Consider the following 15,631-nt stretch of genomic DNA (forward strand, 5'->3'; position numbering starts at 1 on the left):
TCTTTTGGCTGGGAGTCAGGATACCAGTGTCAGTATTTTGACTGACAGAATCCCGTCCGCTGGGAAACTAACTGCATACCTACAGAGGGATTGGAGGGTACATATTTAGATGCCAAAATGCAGTTCAGATTGTAAGAAGAACTCGGCTGAGTCGGACTAGTTGTATCAGGTGACTGCCTGCAACATACTTCTGCTCAGCACTGTGGTAAGGCCAAGCCCCTTGGCAGATTTATATTAACACTGATTTAGAGTTGAGCTAAAATGAATTTTCGATTTTAACTTACAACCTGTCCACACGTTTTAACTTTGCAGTTGAATACAGTGGCGTAACTCAAAATTTTGCTCCCCCTGCCAAAAAAGTTTTTTGGCGCCCCTCTCCCCATGACATTTTGGTAAAACAAACAGGGCAATTTCTGGGCTATACTAGAGAATTTGCACAAACCTATGAAACGCCCATTACGAAAAGGCTAAGTGGCATCACTGCAAGGCATGTGGCCTTGTCACACACTGTAATGCTCATTGGACAATATGCCACACAGCATAATGCCCCTTACAGATTATGCCACACTGTAATCCCTTATAGATTATGCCACACAGCGCAATACCCATTATATATATATGTCTCACACCGTAAAGCCCGTTACAGAATATGACACACTGCAATACCATATATATATATATATATATATTTTATATGCCACCCACCGTAAAGCCCATTACAGAATATGCCACACACTGTAATACCCATTACATATGTCACATACCGTAATGGCCATTACATATATGCCACACACCGTAATGCCCTTACAGACCATGCCACACACATTAATGCCCGTTACAGATTATGACAAACTGTAATGGAGGCCAAAAGCTCTGTAGTTGGCAAGTGGGGAGAGGGGTATGGAAGTTCAGCCTGGCGAGTAGAGAATGGAGGTCAGTCATGGTGGGTCAGGAGAGGGGTTTGAAGCTTGATGCTAGGAAAAGGGGTATGCAGGTCCAAGTTGGCGGTTGGGGAGAGGGTTGCAGAGGGTCATCAGCAGTGCACCCACCGGGTAGGGAAGGTGAAAATGGAGATCGCATCCGCTGTACAGCTGCCTATTGCGAAGGTCCACCATCTGTGACGCCACAGGGTGGGCGGGCAGGGATTGGGTGTAATGGCTGTCCGCTCTGCAGCCAGCGACTAAGTGGGACCCACTGTACAGCCATCATAATCATTTGCAATGCATGAAGTATACCAGTTAGCGCAGCAGCATTCCTGACCTTGCGCTCTGGCAGACGCCACCTCAACTGGCTCCCCCAAACCGCTGCTGGGTCTGCGGGCCCATTATTACGCCACTGGTTGCATAAGAATCAATTATTTAATACTAGCAAATTCTGTAAAATACAATATACAGTAATATAATATAAACTAACTAACTTGCTGCTGAGAGGGAGGAACAAATCGAGGGAGCTGGACGCTGGAAGGAAGATAAACGTGAGATTCAGTGGTGAGGAGCCTAAATAGGTCTGAGGGAGCTGGTGGCGAGAGCTAAGCTGAGGGAGACAAGCACTGGCAGGCAGATATAAAGAGACTCAGCAAGGAGGAGCTGACGAAGGGTCACGGCCAGGGAGGGAAGCTGGAGACAGGTAACTTACTGCAAAGGGAGCTGGCGATGGGTCACGGCCGGGGAAGGTGGTGGTGAGTCACAGCTGGCATCTGCGCCGTTCAGCCTCTGGGAGGCTAGTGCGCGAACACTGCTGCGCTGCCGCTGCCTGCCGGGGATCAGAGGGAGGAAGACAGAGCCGCAAAGGACCATGGGGGAAGCTGTGCGCGGCTGCAGCAGCCCTCCCATGGCTTTTTTGGATATGAGCAAAAAGCTGGAGCCGCAGCCGCGCAGTCCGCACTGCAGCCCAATCAGGGGGAGGAGAGCGCAGAGCGGCCGGTTCCAATGTTTTATGGAACGGCCAACTGGGAAGAAGCCCAGATTTTCGGCAGACCAATCCGCCCGTGTATGCAGTGCTTGACCGGTCAGGTCATTAGGAGGTGCCTGTGCACCCCCGGCACCCCCCGTGCGCACGCCTATGGGTCCGATCCTCTGTAACAGGATAAGTGATCTTCTCCCTCAATGGCTCATGCTAATTTTCAAGATCTTGGTCCTGACTCCATATAGTAGGTAACAGTTACTGAGGGGCCAATTGGAGATTTCCACTGTACCACAGTTGGCTGGTCTGACTCTGCTGCCTTGTACAGATCTGATTACACATAATCCCAGATAGATTTAGACATATGCACAACCAGGTCAATCAAATGTTCACATTAATCATAATTTTTTATAAATAAAAAAATGGTCTACATTGAATGTTGAACGATGTTAATGTTCTTATTTTAAAGTGGCTCACCATTGGATCTGCAACTAGGGCTAGGGCTGTTGAGCCTTACTAGACGTTGGACCTGAAAGGGTTAACTTTAAAAAAACAACTCTATACAGATATAAAATTCTATTACATGTTAATAAAAAAGTGGTATTTTTCACAATTCTGAAATAAATACATAATCAATAAAGAAAATACTAGTCAGTTTCAATTGTGATTTTCTTAACTTCTTTATTTTTTTTATCATACATACAAGTCATTTTACATCTATTTTAATCTGTTATTACTATTGCACATTTGGTGAACCCCATTTAAAGAATATTTATGGCATAGGTCCAGGGTCAGATTAAGCCTTTGGGGGGCCCAGGTCACTTTAGAAAGGGGGCCCCTTCCCACTTGTCATTACTGGCCGCAAACTGCACGCGAGAATATGACACTGTCAAAACACCCTCCTAGAAGGATGTGGAATGCATGCTGTTCCTAATGGCAGCCATATTATATCTGGTTCTCATGATCTTATATGAAGACCAGATCAACCCACTGAGTTGAATAAAGTTTAAAAAATATAAAGTTATACATTGCGGTTTGTTTTGCTATTTAAACTGACACATCATGTAGGTGCTTTACTAGAAGTATAATATGGTAATATTAGTAATATTCAGGGAATTATGGTAATGAGTTGTTTGCTTACTTGATGGAGGTTTTGGGGTCTGGGCAGGGCCGGATTAAGCCTTTGGGGGGCCCGGGTCACTTTAGAAAGGGGGCCCTCCCGCCCTCCCACTTCTCATTACTGGCCGCAAACTGCATGGGGGAATATTACACTGTCAAAACACAGAGTAAAGGCAGTATACATATATATGTATGTGTGTGTGTGTCCAAGACTGCCGAAACTCTATTGAAAGTTTTCAGCAGGCCTTGGTGCCCAAAGGTAATAGTATAAACAATGTCCAAAAATAATGGCACTCAGGAAGTAATGGTTGATGAAAAAGAAAGACAAAGGATGTGTATTCACATACGGTCGTGCTTTCTGGGTTACATCCCTAAAGCTCGAACATATGTGAATACACATCCTCTGTCTTTTTCATCAACCATTGCCTCCTGAATGCCATTATATATTTGGACATTATATATATATATATATATGTATATATATATATATATATATATATATATATATATACCACATGAAATACCACATGAATGCCACATGAAAAGCCTGTGTTTGTCCCTCTGTACCTTACTCTGTAGGAGACCTTACAGGCTCAGCGCTTCCTCTGATTAAACCCTCCCATGATGAGGACGTTGCTGCCCTCCATGGGCCTGAGAAGCATGTAATGAGCTCCACCAATCAGAGCTCAGCACAAGCTTGTCAGCCTCTGCCCTCTTGTGCAAAGTCTCATGGGACTTAGTCATCTCCCAGTAAGGCACTGCACACTTGCGCAATCAGTGTGCCTTGGCTCCTGATGCTCAGCACCATTAATCACTGTCACATTGGCAGATAGGTTAATTTGCTGCACAACCCTTCTCACATGAACAGAAGCTTAATCTAATATATATATATATATATATATATATAAAACTTATATATTTAGCCAGAACTGTCACTCTGTGACTGTGTGTATAACGCTGGGCGGAGTTATACATGCAGTCACAGAGTGACAGCACACCCTATAGCTGCAGCACCCGACATTACAACTTTAATGTCCACACATCTGGACACACACAGTAGGTCAACCACCCGCCACACCACTTAAAAAGATATGCTTAAATGCCCACGGAACACACAGGGAGGGACCATGACATCATCACTGGAGGCGGGCTTTATTAGTAGAACAGGGGCGTGCCTGGAGGTAGCAAACATGCCCTCACCTGCTGCTGCCGCAAACCGTGGGTGGGAGCAGCAAGGCCGCCGACACGGGGGGGGGGGGGGGTAGGGACATATGTGATGGTCCACAGTGATCTCAAGGGCCCTGGAGCCCAGACAGGGACTGTCTGTCTTACCACTGCAGCCGCCTGCAGCCTGTCTCTGTGTGCTGCTGGCTGTCTGTGTCCGTCAGCTGTGCGTGCTGCTGCCGGGTCTCTCTCTCCTGTTACTGTGGACCACAAACCTGTGCTCCCAGCACAGTGAGTACCGAGGGGGGTATGCACACGCTGCCGCCCCTCCTCCCTCACACCCCACCCCACTGCCCAAGGGTGTCATGAAAAACAGATTGCTGTGTGCGGCTTAATATGTGTCATAACGGTGTGGCTTATGTTATGTGCATTAGGGTGTCCTTTATAACATGTAATGGCCACTATGATGTATGCACACCCACATCCACTTCCGCTAACCCCCAAACCGCCCCTCCCCCACCTGCAGTACACCCACCCCTCCCCCACCCACTGCACAGTGCCCTCTTCCACATCCACAACATGCCCAAACCCTGTCCCGCACACCCTACACCCACCCCTCCAACACCGCCCACTAGTGCCACCCCCGCACCTACAACTCCACCACCTACCGCACACCTGCATCCCACCCTCCCACACCCACAGCACCACTAAACACTGTCTCTCACCTGTGGCAACCCTGCACCTGCCACTCCTCCTGTGGAACAACTGCACCCACACACTACACACCGCCACCCAGACCGCCTCAACCTACAACATCCCTGCACCCACCCACGGCAACAACGCACCTCCCTCACCGCAGTACCCACGCACCCAGACAACCCAGCTCCCACACCCACAGCAGACAATCCTCCATATAATAGTTACCATATTTCCCTCAAACGCATTCACAGGTTAAGGGGGTGCAGCCCCTTACGACGGTGTGAAGAGCGCCTGTAGGGCGCAATGAATCACCTAGTATATATATACATATATATATGCATATATATATATATATATGTTAAAAATCTTTCTAGATTGTTGTTAAAAAGGTTTCCGAGAACAGAAACCAACAGAAGAGGAGCAGCCACCCTGGAAGCAAGGGATTGTGCAATTTAGAGTGAACACAGGACTGTGATTCAGAACTTTTGGAGACTGTTAATAGGATAAGTCAGCGCTAGTACCACCAAACATATATATATATATATTTTTTTTTTAAATACATGCCGACCACAGGGGGCCCTAGTTAGAGGGGGGCCATGGAGTACTGACCTCCTAACCCCCCCTAAATCCAGCCCTGCATAGGTCATATCCTCTGCACTAAACCACCTCCACACTCTTGCATGGAAATGCTTATTGACACACATTTTATGCTTTAGTGTACTGTGGGTAGCCAAAATTATTTTTCTTACCCAACCGCAGAATTTAAAATGACCTTTGTCACTAAGCATATTTTACAATGCCTGTCCAGCCTTTGCCTATATCTATGGATGGGTTGCTCCTTGTCGGAGCTGGGGGCATGCCTGCACACTGAAAAAAATCTTGTTTATATGATCCGAAGATCCATTCCCCACATTTATTAAATCGGTTAGTGGGGGTGCAGATCCCAAACAGTAACAAGTTAACGTATTTAAAGAAAAGAGAAAGGACTGTTGTTCAGGGATCGCACTTTAATCAATACACATAAAATTTAACTTTTAATTATTATTTTCTAAAAAATCCCTTTATAGGATATGATGAGAGGCCGCAGTGAATTTATAGGGGTTAAAATCATACATACAAACACATACACATATACACACAGATGGTTTTTCAAGTGAACAATAGAAGGAAAAGTGATCCTTAAAAATAACCTTTGTAATTGAAAATGTCAATATTTAATCACGCACTGTCTCAATGTAAATGAGAAAAAATTTCAGAAAGGTGTCAATGACTACTATCGGTCATTGAAATATACCCTTAGCTCCTTTTTCACATAAATGTTTTTCAGAAAAACCACTTTATGATGTATACTAGGTTATGGGGTGTTTGGTGTAACTTTACTGCCCTCTACTGACCAAAGTGAGATTTCTTAGGCACTTTTATTTTTAAGAGCCCAAAAATTGGTATATGAATATCCCTTTTAAATATTCCTTCCACACAGCTGTGTTCTATCTGTCCTAGATAGGGTGGTCCTCACATTTCTGGCTTTATTGCCTCTAATGTTGCCACCTCACAACTGTGTTTGACAGTGAATTTAGGGGAAAACAGCAGTATAGATTTTGCCTTATTTCAGATAGGCACTATCTATTTGTTCCACATGGGAATCAGTTTAGGCAGATATTTATTGCCCTCTGCTGTCTGGAAAGCAGAACTTCACTCACAACTTTCCTATTCAATACAGTATAATTAAGGAGCTAACAATCTAAATACATTGAGATAACATTTCTATTGTGCTAATTGACATTCAATTTAAGGTATCGACCAACACATGTTTCACTGCACCAAAAGCAGCTTTTTCAAGGCCCCATAACCTAGTATACCTCATAAAGTGAAACATTTATGTGAAAAAGGAGCTAAGGGTATATTTCAATGACCGATAGTAGTCATTGACACCTTTCTGGAATTTGTTCTCATTTACATTGAGACAGTGCGTGATTAAATATTGACATTTTCAATTACAAAGGTTATTTTTAAGGATCACTTTTCCTTCTATTGTTCACTTAAAACACCATCTGTGTGTATATGTGTATGTGTTTGTATGTATGATTTTAACCCCTATAAATTCACTGCGGCCTTTCATCATATTCTATAAAGGGATTTTTTAGAAAATAATAATTAAAAGCTAAATTTTATGTGTATTGATTAAAGTGCGATCCCTGAACAACAGTCCTTTCTCTTTTCTTTAAATTTGCCTATATCTAGGCATGCATTTACTATCTTTAATGAGCTGATAAAGTTGTTTGTCTGTTTGGGAAGATCTGTTACAGGTTTTCTTACTAATCCACCTGAGATGCATTCAAGTGGGAAAAGAAAGCAAGGAAGGAATTGGGTAAGCCTTGAAATAAAGAGCTCAAAGCACATATAACTGAACCTGTGGTTGGTGTTTCAGACTAGTCACACCAGCAGACAGTTAATTCTGGCTGCACTAGAAAAGTCTGGTAAGAAATAAATCTCTTATTCTGTATGTATGTCACCATATTTTAGATTGTGAAATCGGCAATATTTATTTTCTCACATACTGTAGTGTATGCTTTTAAGTTAATTTACCTTTTTCATCATGTACATATGTTGCTCCTTTAAAAGACATTTACAGTCATACATAAGGAAATAATTATAGGGGACATTTAGGAAAATTGTAGAATAGTTTACTGTAGTTCTTCATGTTTTTCCTTTGTTTATTTACATAAAACATGGTTGGTGCTTAGCATTACTTCATCACAGGATGGGATTTCCAGTCATGACCAATAACCTGTCTGTTTAGAGATTTATGTTCATCACATGTTTACGTGGCTTCCTCTGGTTGCTTTTAACTGCTGTTAAATGCTGTATTTGAAACAATTACAGAAGCTGGTTGGTTGTAAGTTTATCTCTCTTCACTTTATCACTCTACAAGACTTAGTACATCTGCCCCACAATGTTCCAATCCTAGTCTTAATTTGAAGGCTTGATTGATGATTTACACAACCAATGTATGTTTAAACTGGGACAAGAATCATTATTACTGCTATAAATTCCATGCATTCCCTCAATAACTGGGGTTACCGTATGTAACGAAACTGGAAGTGTAATTTAATCATTTCTGTGTGTCCTTCCTCAGGGCCTCTGGGCAGAACCGCATTTCCCATTAGGCACATGCCTAGGGGTGGCACATGTTTGGGGGCGGCGCTTGGATGCTTGTGATAGTACTGTCAGCCCAAAATGTACCAATAACTGCAAAATATCCACTGTACTGTACTATATTCCATCTTAAATAGAGTGTAAATGGATAGGACATGCAGATACTGCCCCTGTAATCTGTCCTACTTAGTAAATATGTATTCATAATAAAAGAACATGTCACAGTTAGTGCCTTTTTTAAAATAAATCCATTATATTGGCTATTATCAAATGAGGGCTTATAAATAAACAATAAAAATAATAAAATTAGACAGGGGATGGGGGGGCAGATTTATTGTTGTGCCTAGGGGCGCCGTCAGCCCTAAATCCGCCCCTGCCTCTGGGGGTTATTCTGGTTCACTCCTTCTGGCAAATTCCTTCTTAGATGGACAAAACCATGTGCACTGCGGGTGGGGTAGATGTTACTTGTGCAGAGAGAATTAGATTGGGGTGGGGTTTTACTTCAAAGTGAATTCTATATTGCAGTTTTTGTACACCTTGAAAAAGGGGCCGTTTTGGAGCCCCGAAATGTTGGAAAATAAACCAGATTTTTACACTTTTTAAAATCCTGCTGAGTGCCACTTCTTGAACGTCCGCCGCTCTCTCTCTAAAGTTTCACTTTTTAGATGAAAATAACCAAACCTATGAAGATGCTCCGATCTAGTTAAAATTATGTCAGGATGTCTTAGGGGGGTATTCAATGTCAGGGTCACGGCAGTCGAGCTTGCTCGACCGCCATGACCCAGTCCCATTCTCGGTCAGCTCGACCGAGAACACGCAGGCGGGATTCAATGTCCCGCCTGCCGGGGAGCGAAAAGGGGGCGTGGCCGCGAGTTGCGGCCGGGAAGAGACGAGCTGCAGCCGGCAGCTCGTCACTTCCCAACTGTTCTCGGCAGAACGAGCCTGACAGCTAGTGATGTTGGGCTCGTTCTGCCGAGATACCCTGCTCAATGCTGTCAGGGAAGACAGCATTGAATAGGGCCCGGCGGGCATCTCCCCGATGGGAGGTGCTCGCCGGAGATTGAATATCCCCCTTAGAGTGGTTCATTAATATACTTTAGCATAGTAAAAAAGAGTACGAGTTTGTCCTAGTGCAAAGTGAATGACTTTGGCGGTAGAAAAAATCCCTGATAATTGACCCATTTTCATGGTCACAATTGTGAATATTGTGTTTTCTCCTGAATGTTTTTTTTTTTATTTTATTTTTTATTTGGAGAGGATGCTCTGTAATTGAAGTAACCAAGAAATAAAAGTTGGGGCAAAAAATCAAGGTAAATACCTTTTTGTTTGCCCTTAATAGAATAATGCACACCTGTGTCTTCTAATGTCCAACAACACTTTAAACATGAATTGGTCCGATACTGTTGCCGAAAATTTACTAAGACAGGGTGTTATTTCAGATGATATTTCATTTATATCAGATACTATACAATGGGGGAAATTTACTAAGATGTGTATTCTACTTCACATGTGATGTTGCTATGGGCAACCAATCAGAATCTACTTCTTATTTATTTGTACCCTCTATAAGATAGTAGACAGGATCTGATTGGTTTCCCATAGCAACATCACATGTGAAGTAGAATTCACATCTTAGTAAATTTCCCCCTTCTTCTAGAAGTTGCTAAATAAATATGATGTAGATTCTGATTGGTTGCCCATAGGAACATCCTATGTTAAATACTTCTCCTATATTAGTAAATTTCCCCCTGTTGATCTACCATCAGGATCCTCTATCTATCTATCTATCTATCTATCTATCTATCTATCTATCTATCTATCTATCTATCTATCTATCGATATATAAAATAATTGTGAAAGTTAAATTTTGTCAAAGCAATATTAGTAATGTATATATAACTCCAAACAGTACAAGCAGAACTGTACAGTTGAATTCATTCATTTTTCATTTTCTTTCATTCCATTTAACTATTCATAAACCTCTTTTGATAACAGATGCTGTACAATGTTTCTAGTATTATAATATACTGTATATTATTCAATGACTTATTTAACGACATATAATATCTCTTTTTATATTGAAGTCAATTCAGTATGAAAATCCACTGTGACAGTGGGCTGTTCCAGGTTAGATCTTGAGTAATGGAAAACTTCACAAAAACCATCAATACTTTTATTATTTCGGGATTTGCCACTTCTCCACCTATTCAGATCCTGTTATTCTTCATTTTTCTCTTCATGTACATTTTAACTACTGTAGAAAACATTTTAGTTATTATGATCATCTGGAAAAGCCCAAAACTCCACAAACCGATGTATTTCTTTTTGGCCAACTTATCCTTCCTGGAATTTTGGTATGTAACCGTCACTGTGCCTAAACTACTTTCTATATGTTTGACAGCTAATAGGCGGATTTCATATACTGCCTGCATGTCTCAGCTTTTCTTCTTCCTATGCTTGGGCTCTACTGAGTGTGTGTTATTAACTGTTATGGCATATGACCGATATGTTGCTATCTGCAAGCCTTTGCATTATGTCACTATAATGAACCAAAATTTTTGCTTCATTCTGGCCATTTGCACCTGGCTCATTGGTATAACCATATCTTTTGTAAAAATGTATTACATCTCCCAGCTCACTTTTTGTAATTCAAACCAGGTAAATCACTTTTATTGTGATGTGTCTCCAATACTCAATCTTGCCTGCACGGGCATGAAGATAACCGAAGTTGTGGATTTCATCCTTGCACTGATTATACTCTTAATACCACTCCTGCTTACGTTTTTGTCGTATTTGTGCATTTTGATTACCATCCTTAAAATCCCAAATTCCAGTGGGCGTAAAAAGGCTTTTTCTACATGTGCCTCTCATTTGGTTGTTGTGGTCATACTGTATTCTACTACACTGTTCATGTATGCCAGGCCAAGCAGGGCTCAATCTGTTAATTCTAACAAACTAGTGTCTGTTGTTTACACAGTGGTTACACCGTTTCTGAATCCGATTATCTACTGCCTAAGGAACAACGAAGTGAAAGATGCTATCTATAAACTTGTCTATAGGAAGTGATCAACAGTCTACAAAAAACTGGGTTAGGTAACACTTAGGGGTAAAGTTACTAAAGTGTGAGTTTTTAGAAGTGAGAGATGTTGCACGTAACAACCAAATTCTACTTATTTATCTAGCACCTTCTAGAGCAGTGGTCTCCGAACTGTGTGACGTTGCACCCTGGGGTGTCTCAGAGCACTTGTAGGGGTGCCTTGGATTGGTGCTCCAGTTCCAGTTCAAATTATCTATGGTCAGTTTAACAGGCAAAACCATTGCTTGTAGCTGCAAACCATAAAATGTGTGTGTGTATATATATAAATATATATGTGTGTGTGGACAAACAGAAATTAATCCTGTCCATCACCATATAATTATACGTAAGGATTATATATAAATTCAATTTACTTTTAGATTTTTTCCCCTACATTTCTCAGTTAGAGACTTTTAACCTAGGGGTGCCACGAAAAAAATTATGATACTCTAGTGCGCCGTGATTAAAAAAAAAAAAATTGGAATCCAGTGTTCGGGAGAATTATACATAGAATCTGATTTGTTGCTATGAGCAACATCTCTTACTTCTAAAAACTCACCCTTTTGAAAAGTTAACACTGACATGCCAAAGTATATGTATTTATTTTTAGGAATATCAATTTGTTGAAATTATGTTCATCATTAATATTTGATTTATATTTGGTGATTAAAAAAAGGTTGTACATGTTACAAAATAAAATTCACTGGCTTTATCCCCTCTCATTCAATCAATGTTGGTGGAACTGTGGCGCGGTTGGCACTTTTTCACTTTTCGTGAGAGTGCCCTCGGATTCAGCAACTTTGAAACATTACCATGGCTCATAGTGCACAGAACACTCCTATCAGTTTCTGGGAATCCATTGCTTATTCTATGTCATGGGCCCTTGCATGCAGTGAACAAATAAACAGAATAAATGATTCTGCATGTCTTCAATTTGATCAAATTCTTATTATATTATGAGTTTATCAATGCTAGATGCCAAATTTCTTCAATGAAATACATTATTTCTTAAGTGATTAACACCATCCCAAATACCATGAGTATGGGAGCCATGAATTGAGATGCCAACCCAATTCATGGGTTTTAATTACAAATTTTTGGTTTCCTATAAATTTTTATTTACAATGAAAAATTACTGCAAATTGAGGATAGGTTTACTCTTGTCAGTTAACAGTGTACTGTTTTTTTTAATTGTATTATACTCTTGAGAGATATTTCTTTACATTTTTGTTTATCTATGATTTTAATAAGTTTTAACAGTATATGTTAAATGTACTTTGGGGTTATTCAATCCCCGCTGCTATTTCCGACAGGGGAAATAGCAGCGGGCACCTATTCAATGCTGTCTTGACTGACAGCATTGAAGAGGCTGATCAACAAAACAGGCCCAACTCTAAAGCTGGAATTGTCTCAATCACGTCCGGATCTTGACAATCCAAGGCCGTTAACACAGACACGCCCCCTTTTCACCGCTCGTCAGGCAGGACATTAAATCCCGCTTGGCGAGCATAGCGAAAACAGGCCAGGGTCACGTTTTGCGGGATGTACCAACAGTAGTGACCAGGGATTGAATACCCCCTTTGACTGCTATTAGTACAGTGTAAAATAAATACATTTTAAATTTAAACCAAGTATGGAAGACAAATTATGTAATTATATGAAAAGCAAAAGTATTGGACAAAATTAACTTAAAATAGTACAAGCTGCTTAGATTGCTTTTAATTTGTTTTATGAATTTAAAGAATATTTGGTACTTATTAGCCGGGCGCCCGGTATGTAGTTAGCATAGAGGCGCTGTCAGAATCAGCATAGTGTTCCCGCGGCCAGCGTAGTTAGCGTAGTCAGTCAGAAGTGGTGTAGTGTTCCCGCAAGCGTCCCTTTGAGAATCAGCATAGTGTTCCCACGGCCGCGTAGCCAGCATTTTATTGTTATTTGTTAATGTGATCTTTTCTCATTTATTATTAACTAAAATCTAGTTAACACATGTTGTCATTACAGTCTAAAGCTGGGTACACATATATACAATTGTCGGGCCGTTCTTCCGTTCTGGGTCGGACAGCCGTTCAATTGTATATGTGTGTACACTGTCCCGTACGAGCGATAAACGGCAAAAAACTGTCTTGTCCGTCCATACTCGGTCGGTCGATGGTTCTTTGCAGTTTAATTTTCATCCGACAGGACGGCATCATATCGGAACAAAAGTGCAGTGTGTACGCACGTTCGATCGATATGCTGCCGTCCTTGCGACTATACTGACAAAGCTGGAACGCCCATGTGGGCGTTCCATAGCTGTATAATCTCTACATAGCTGCGAAATATTAAAAAAACATACAAATATTGTCAAACAAAGTTAGGTAAGTATGTGTTTAAAAACAGCACTTGCGGGGCTCCGGTGTCTACTAAATGGTCCCTATGATTTTTTCGACTGCAGCGTTTAAATAATGCTCTGCCATAAATATAAATGTAAAGCTAATTGTGATGTCTTGATGACATCCCGCGTCTCTAGTGTTCTCACATTAAAACTACATGGATTTGTACGATTGCAGCGGCAAGTATGTGTAGTGTCATTACACTGGACAGTGGGGATTTTTGCGGGTGGAATAAAGCACGGCCACTATTAAGATGATTGAATGGAAAGTGGAAGGTTTCTCTGCTTGTTGGTGTTGCCAGTAAACAAAATTATAGGTTATGTAGTATGGCCGCACCGTAGTTTACATTTCAGGTTAGTAGATAATTGCAGCCCCGCAGCTCCCTGCCGCTGTCGTATCACAGAGTCTGTGTTCCATCTATGTGCGTCTATGGTATTCTATGTGTTCCGGCTAGCATTTCAAAGGTGCTCTGTTCTGAACATGAATTTCACAGACATAGGGCACATTATGTTACACTGTGGCCTGCCAGTCCCTTAAATTCACTGCCCCCCCCCAATCCAGGAAGGATACAGGGAGAGGTGAGGTGATAGTGTGGGGTACAGGCAGCATCCCCTGCACCTGCCCCCCTAATATCCACAGCTGGGGTGCCACAGGCCACTGCACGGACCCGGTAGCACAACAGCGATTCGCTGGAGGCTGTTAATGCTGCTGTGTGCGGGTCATGGTGCTGGGGATGGGGGACCAGCAGGATATGCACTGCGCAGGCAGAGAGTAGGAACAGGACTGGGGGAGGAGGATGATGGCAGCAGGGGCAAGCACGATGGGCGCTACAGCTGGAGCCCCTGTGTCTGCGCACTATGATCAGGGTGCCGGACTTGCAGACAGTGGGCAGCTTGGAGCAGTATCCCGAGGGGAGGGTGCTGCGGGACCCCCCCCCCTACAGACAGGGCCACAGAAAGCGAGGAGAGGGGGCCCTGGAGGTACTTGGTGACGGGCAGCTCTGGGGGGCACAAGCCCAAGATGAGGTGCAGCGTGCTGTGCACCGCATACCACGTGGAGAGTGGTGGTGGTGGTGGTGCTGCTGCTTGTGCTGGTGAGGGTCACCTTACCTTTCCCCAGCACTCGCTGTGACTGGAAGTGAGGCAGTGAGGACGCGGGAGCCATTTGCGGTAATGTTGTCCTGGATGCTCTGGCGCGCGAGTATGTCACACTGTGCTGCTGATTCGTCTGTGTTTCGTCTATGGTATGTGTTCCGTCTAGCAATTAAAAGGTGGTCTGTTCTGAACATGAATTTGCCAGACATGGTACACATTATGTTACACATTACATTGTCACAGTGTACATAATGTGTACCATGTCTGGCAAATTCATGTTCAGAACAGAGCACCTTTTAATTGCTAGATGGAACACATACCATAGACGGAACACATAGTGCTCGGGAATGAATGGCAGGCTGTAAGCTGTGGGATGGCAGAGTGGTACCCGGGCAGCTTACACTATGTTTGCATCAGCCGGCATTCCTCTGAGCCCCTGCATCCGTGGCGTGCTGCCTACTCTGCTCCCCCGTTACTGCACCACGATCACTGGAGGGCGATCCATGACTATGGGAACCGGGGCAGCAGCGCTATCGCTGTGACAGGAAGTCTGAGGCGACTGTGTCCCGACTGTACGGGCGCCTCCATAGTCGTGGAGCACCCGCCAGTGATGCGCGTGGTGCAGCGACGGGGGAGCAGGGTAGGCAGCACGGATGCAGGGGCTCAGAGGAATGCCGGCTGATGCAACCGACCGGGTACCACTCTGCCTTCCCACCGCGTACAGCCTTGATGCCCGAGCTACCCTGCGTCTCCGGGATCCAGGCCACCTCACCGCCACTGATATTGTGTGTATTTGCAAGTTCCGATATAACAATGGAATTTAGGTGCTGATATTTATATAACACATACAGCAGAGCCGGCAATTGAACAAACAGCTGGCTTTATGGATAATGCCGATAATAGACACTGCACGTGTTCCGTTTCATGTATTATAATGAAGGACCATCCTATATGATCACATTATACAGCAGATATATATAGGTTAGATGGTGACCAAAAGAGCCTGAAGCTCTGGTTTGAGAATATTAACAATAGGTTAATTGTGTGAACAC

The 15,631-nt window shown here is 42.9% G+C and overlaps 1 protein-coding gene across 1 annotated transcript; it reads left to right on the forward strand.

Moving 5' to 3' along the window:
* The first annotated feature begins 10,182 nt into the window (after nt 1–10,182).
* On the forward strand, nt 10,183–15,121 carry LOC146079816 (olfactory receptor 6B9-like). The gene is made up of 2 exons (XM_083186460.1): nt 10,183–11,088; nt 15,062–15,121. Exons 1-2 carry the CDS (start codon nt 10,183–10,185, stop codon nt 15,119–15,121), a joined length of 966 nt encoding a protein of 321 aa, XP_083042586.1.
* Nucleotides 15,122–15,631: the final 510 nt, after the last annotated feature.

This window comes from Crinia signifera, chromosome 1 (genome assembly GCF_055691185.1).
Source record: "Crinia signifera chromosome 1, ASM5569118v1, whole genome shotgun sequence".
Taxonomy (NCBI): domain Eukaryota; kingdom Metazoa; phylum Chordata; class Amphibia; order Anura; family Myobatrachidae; genus Crinia; species Crinia signifera.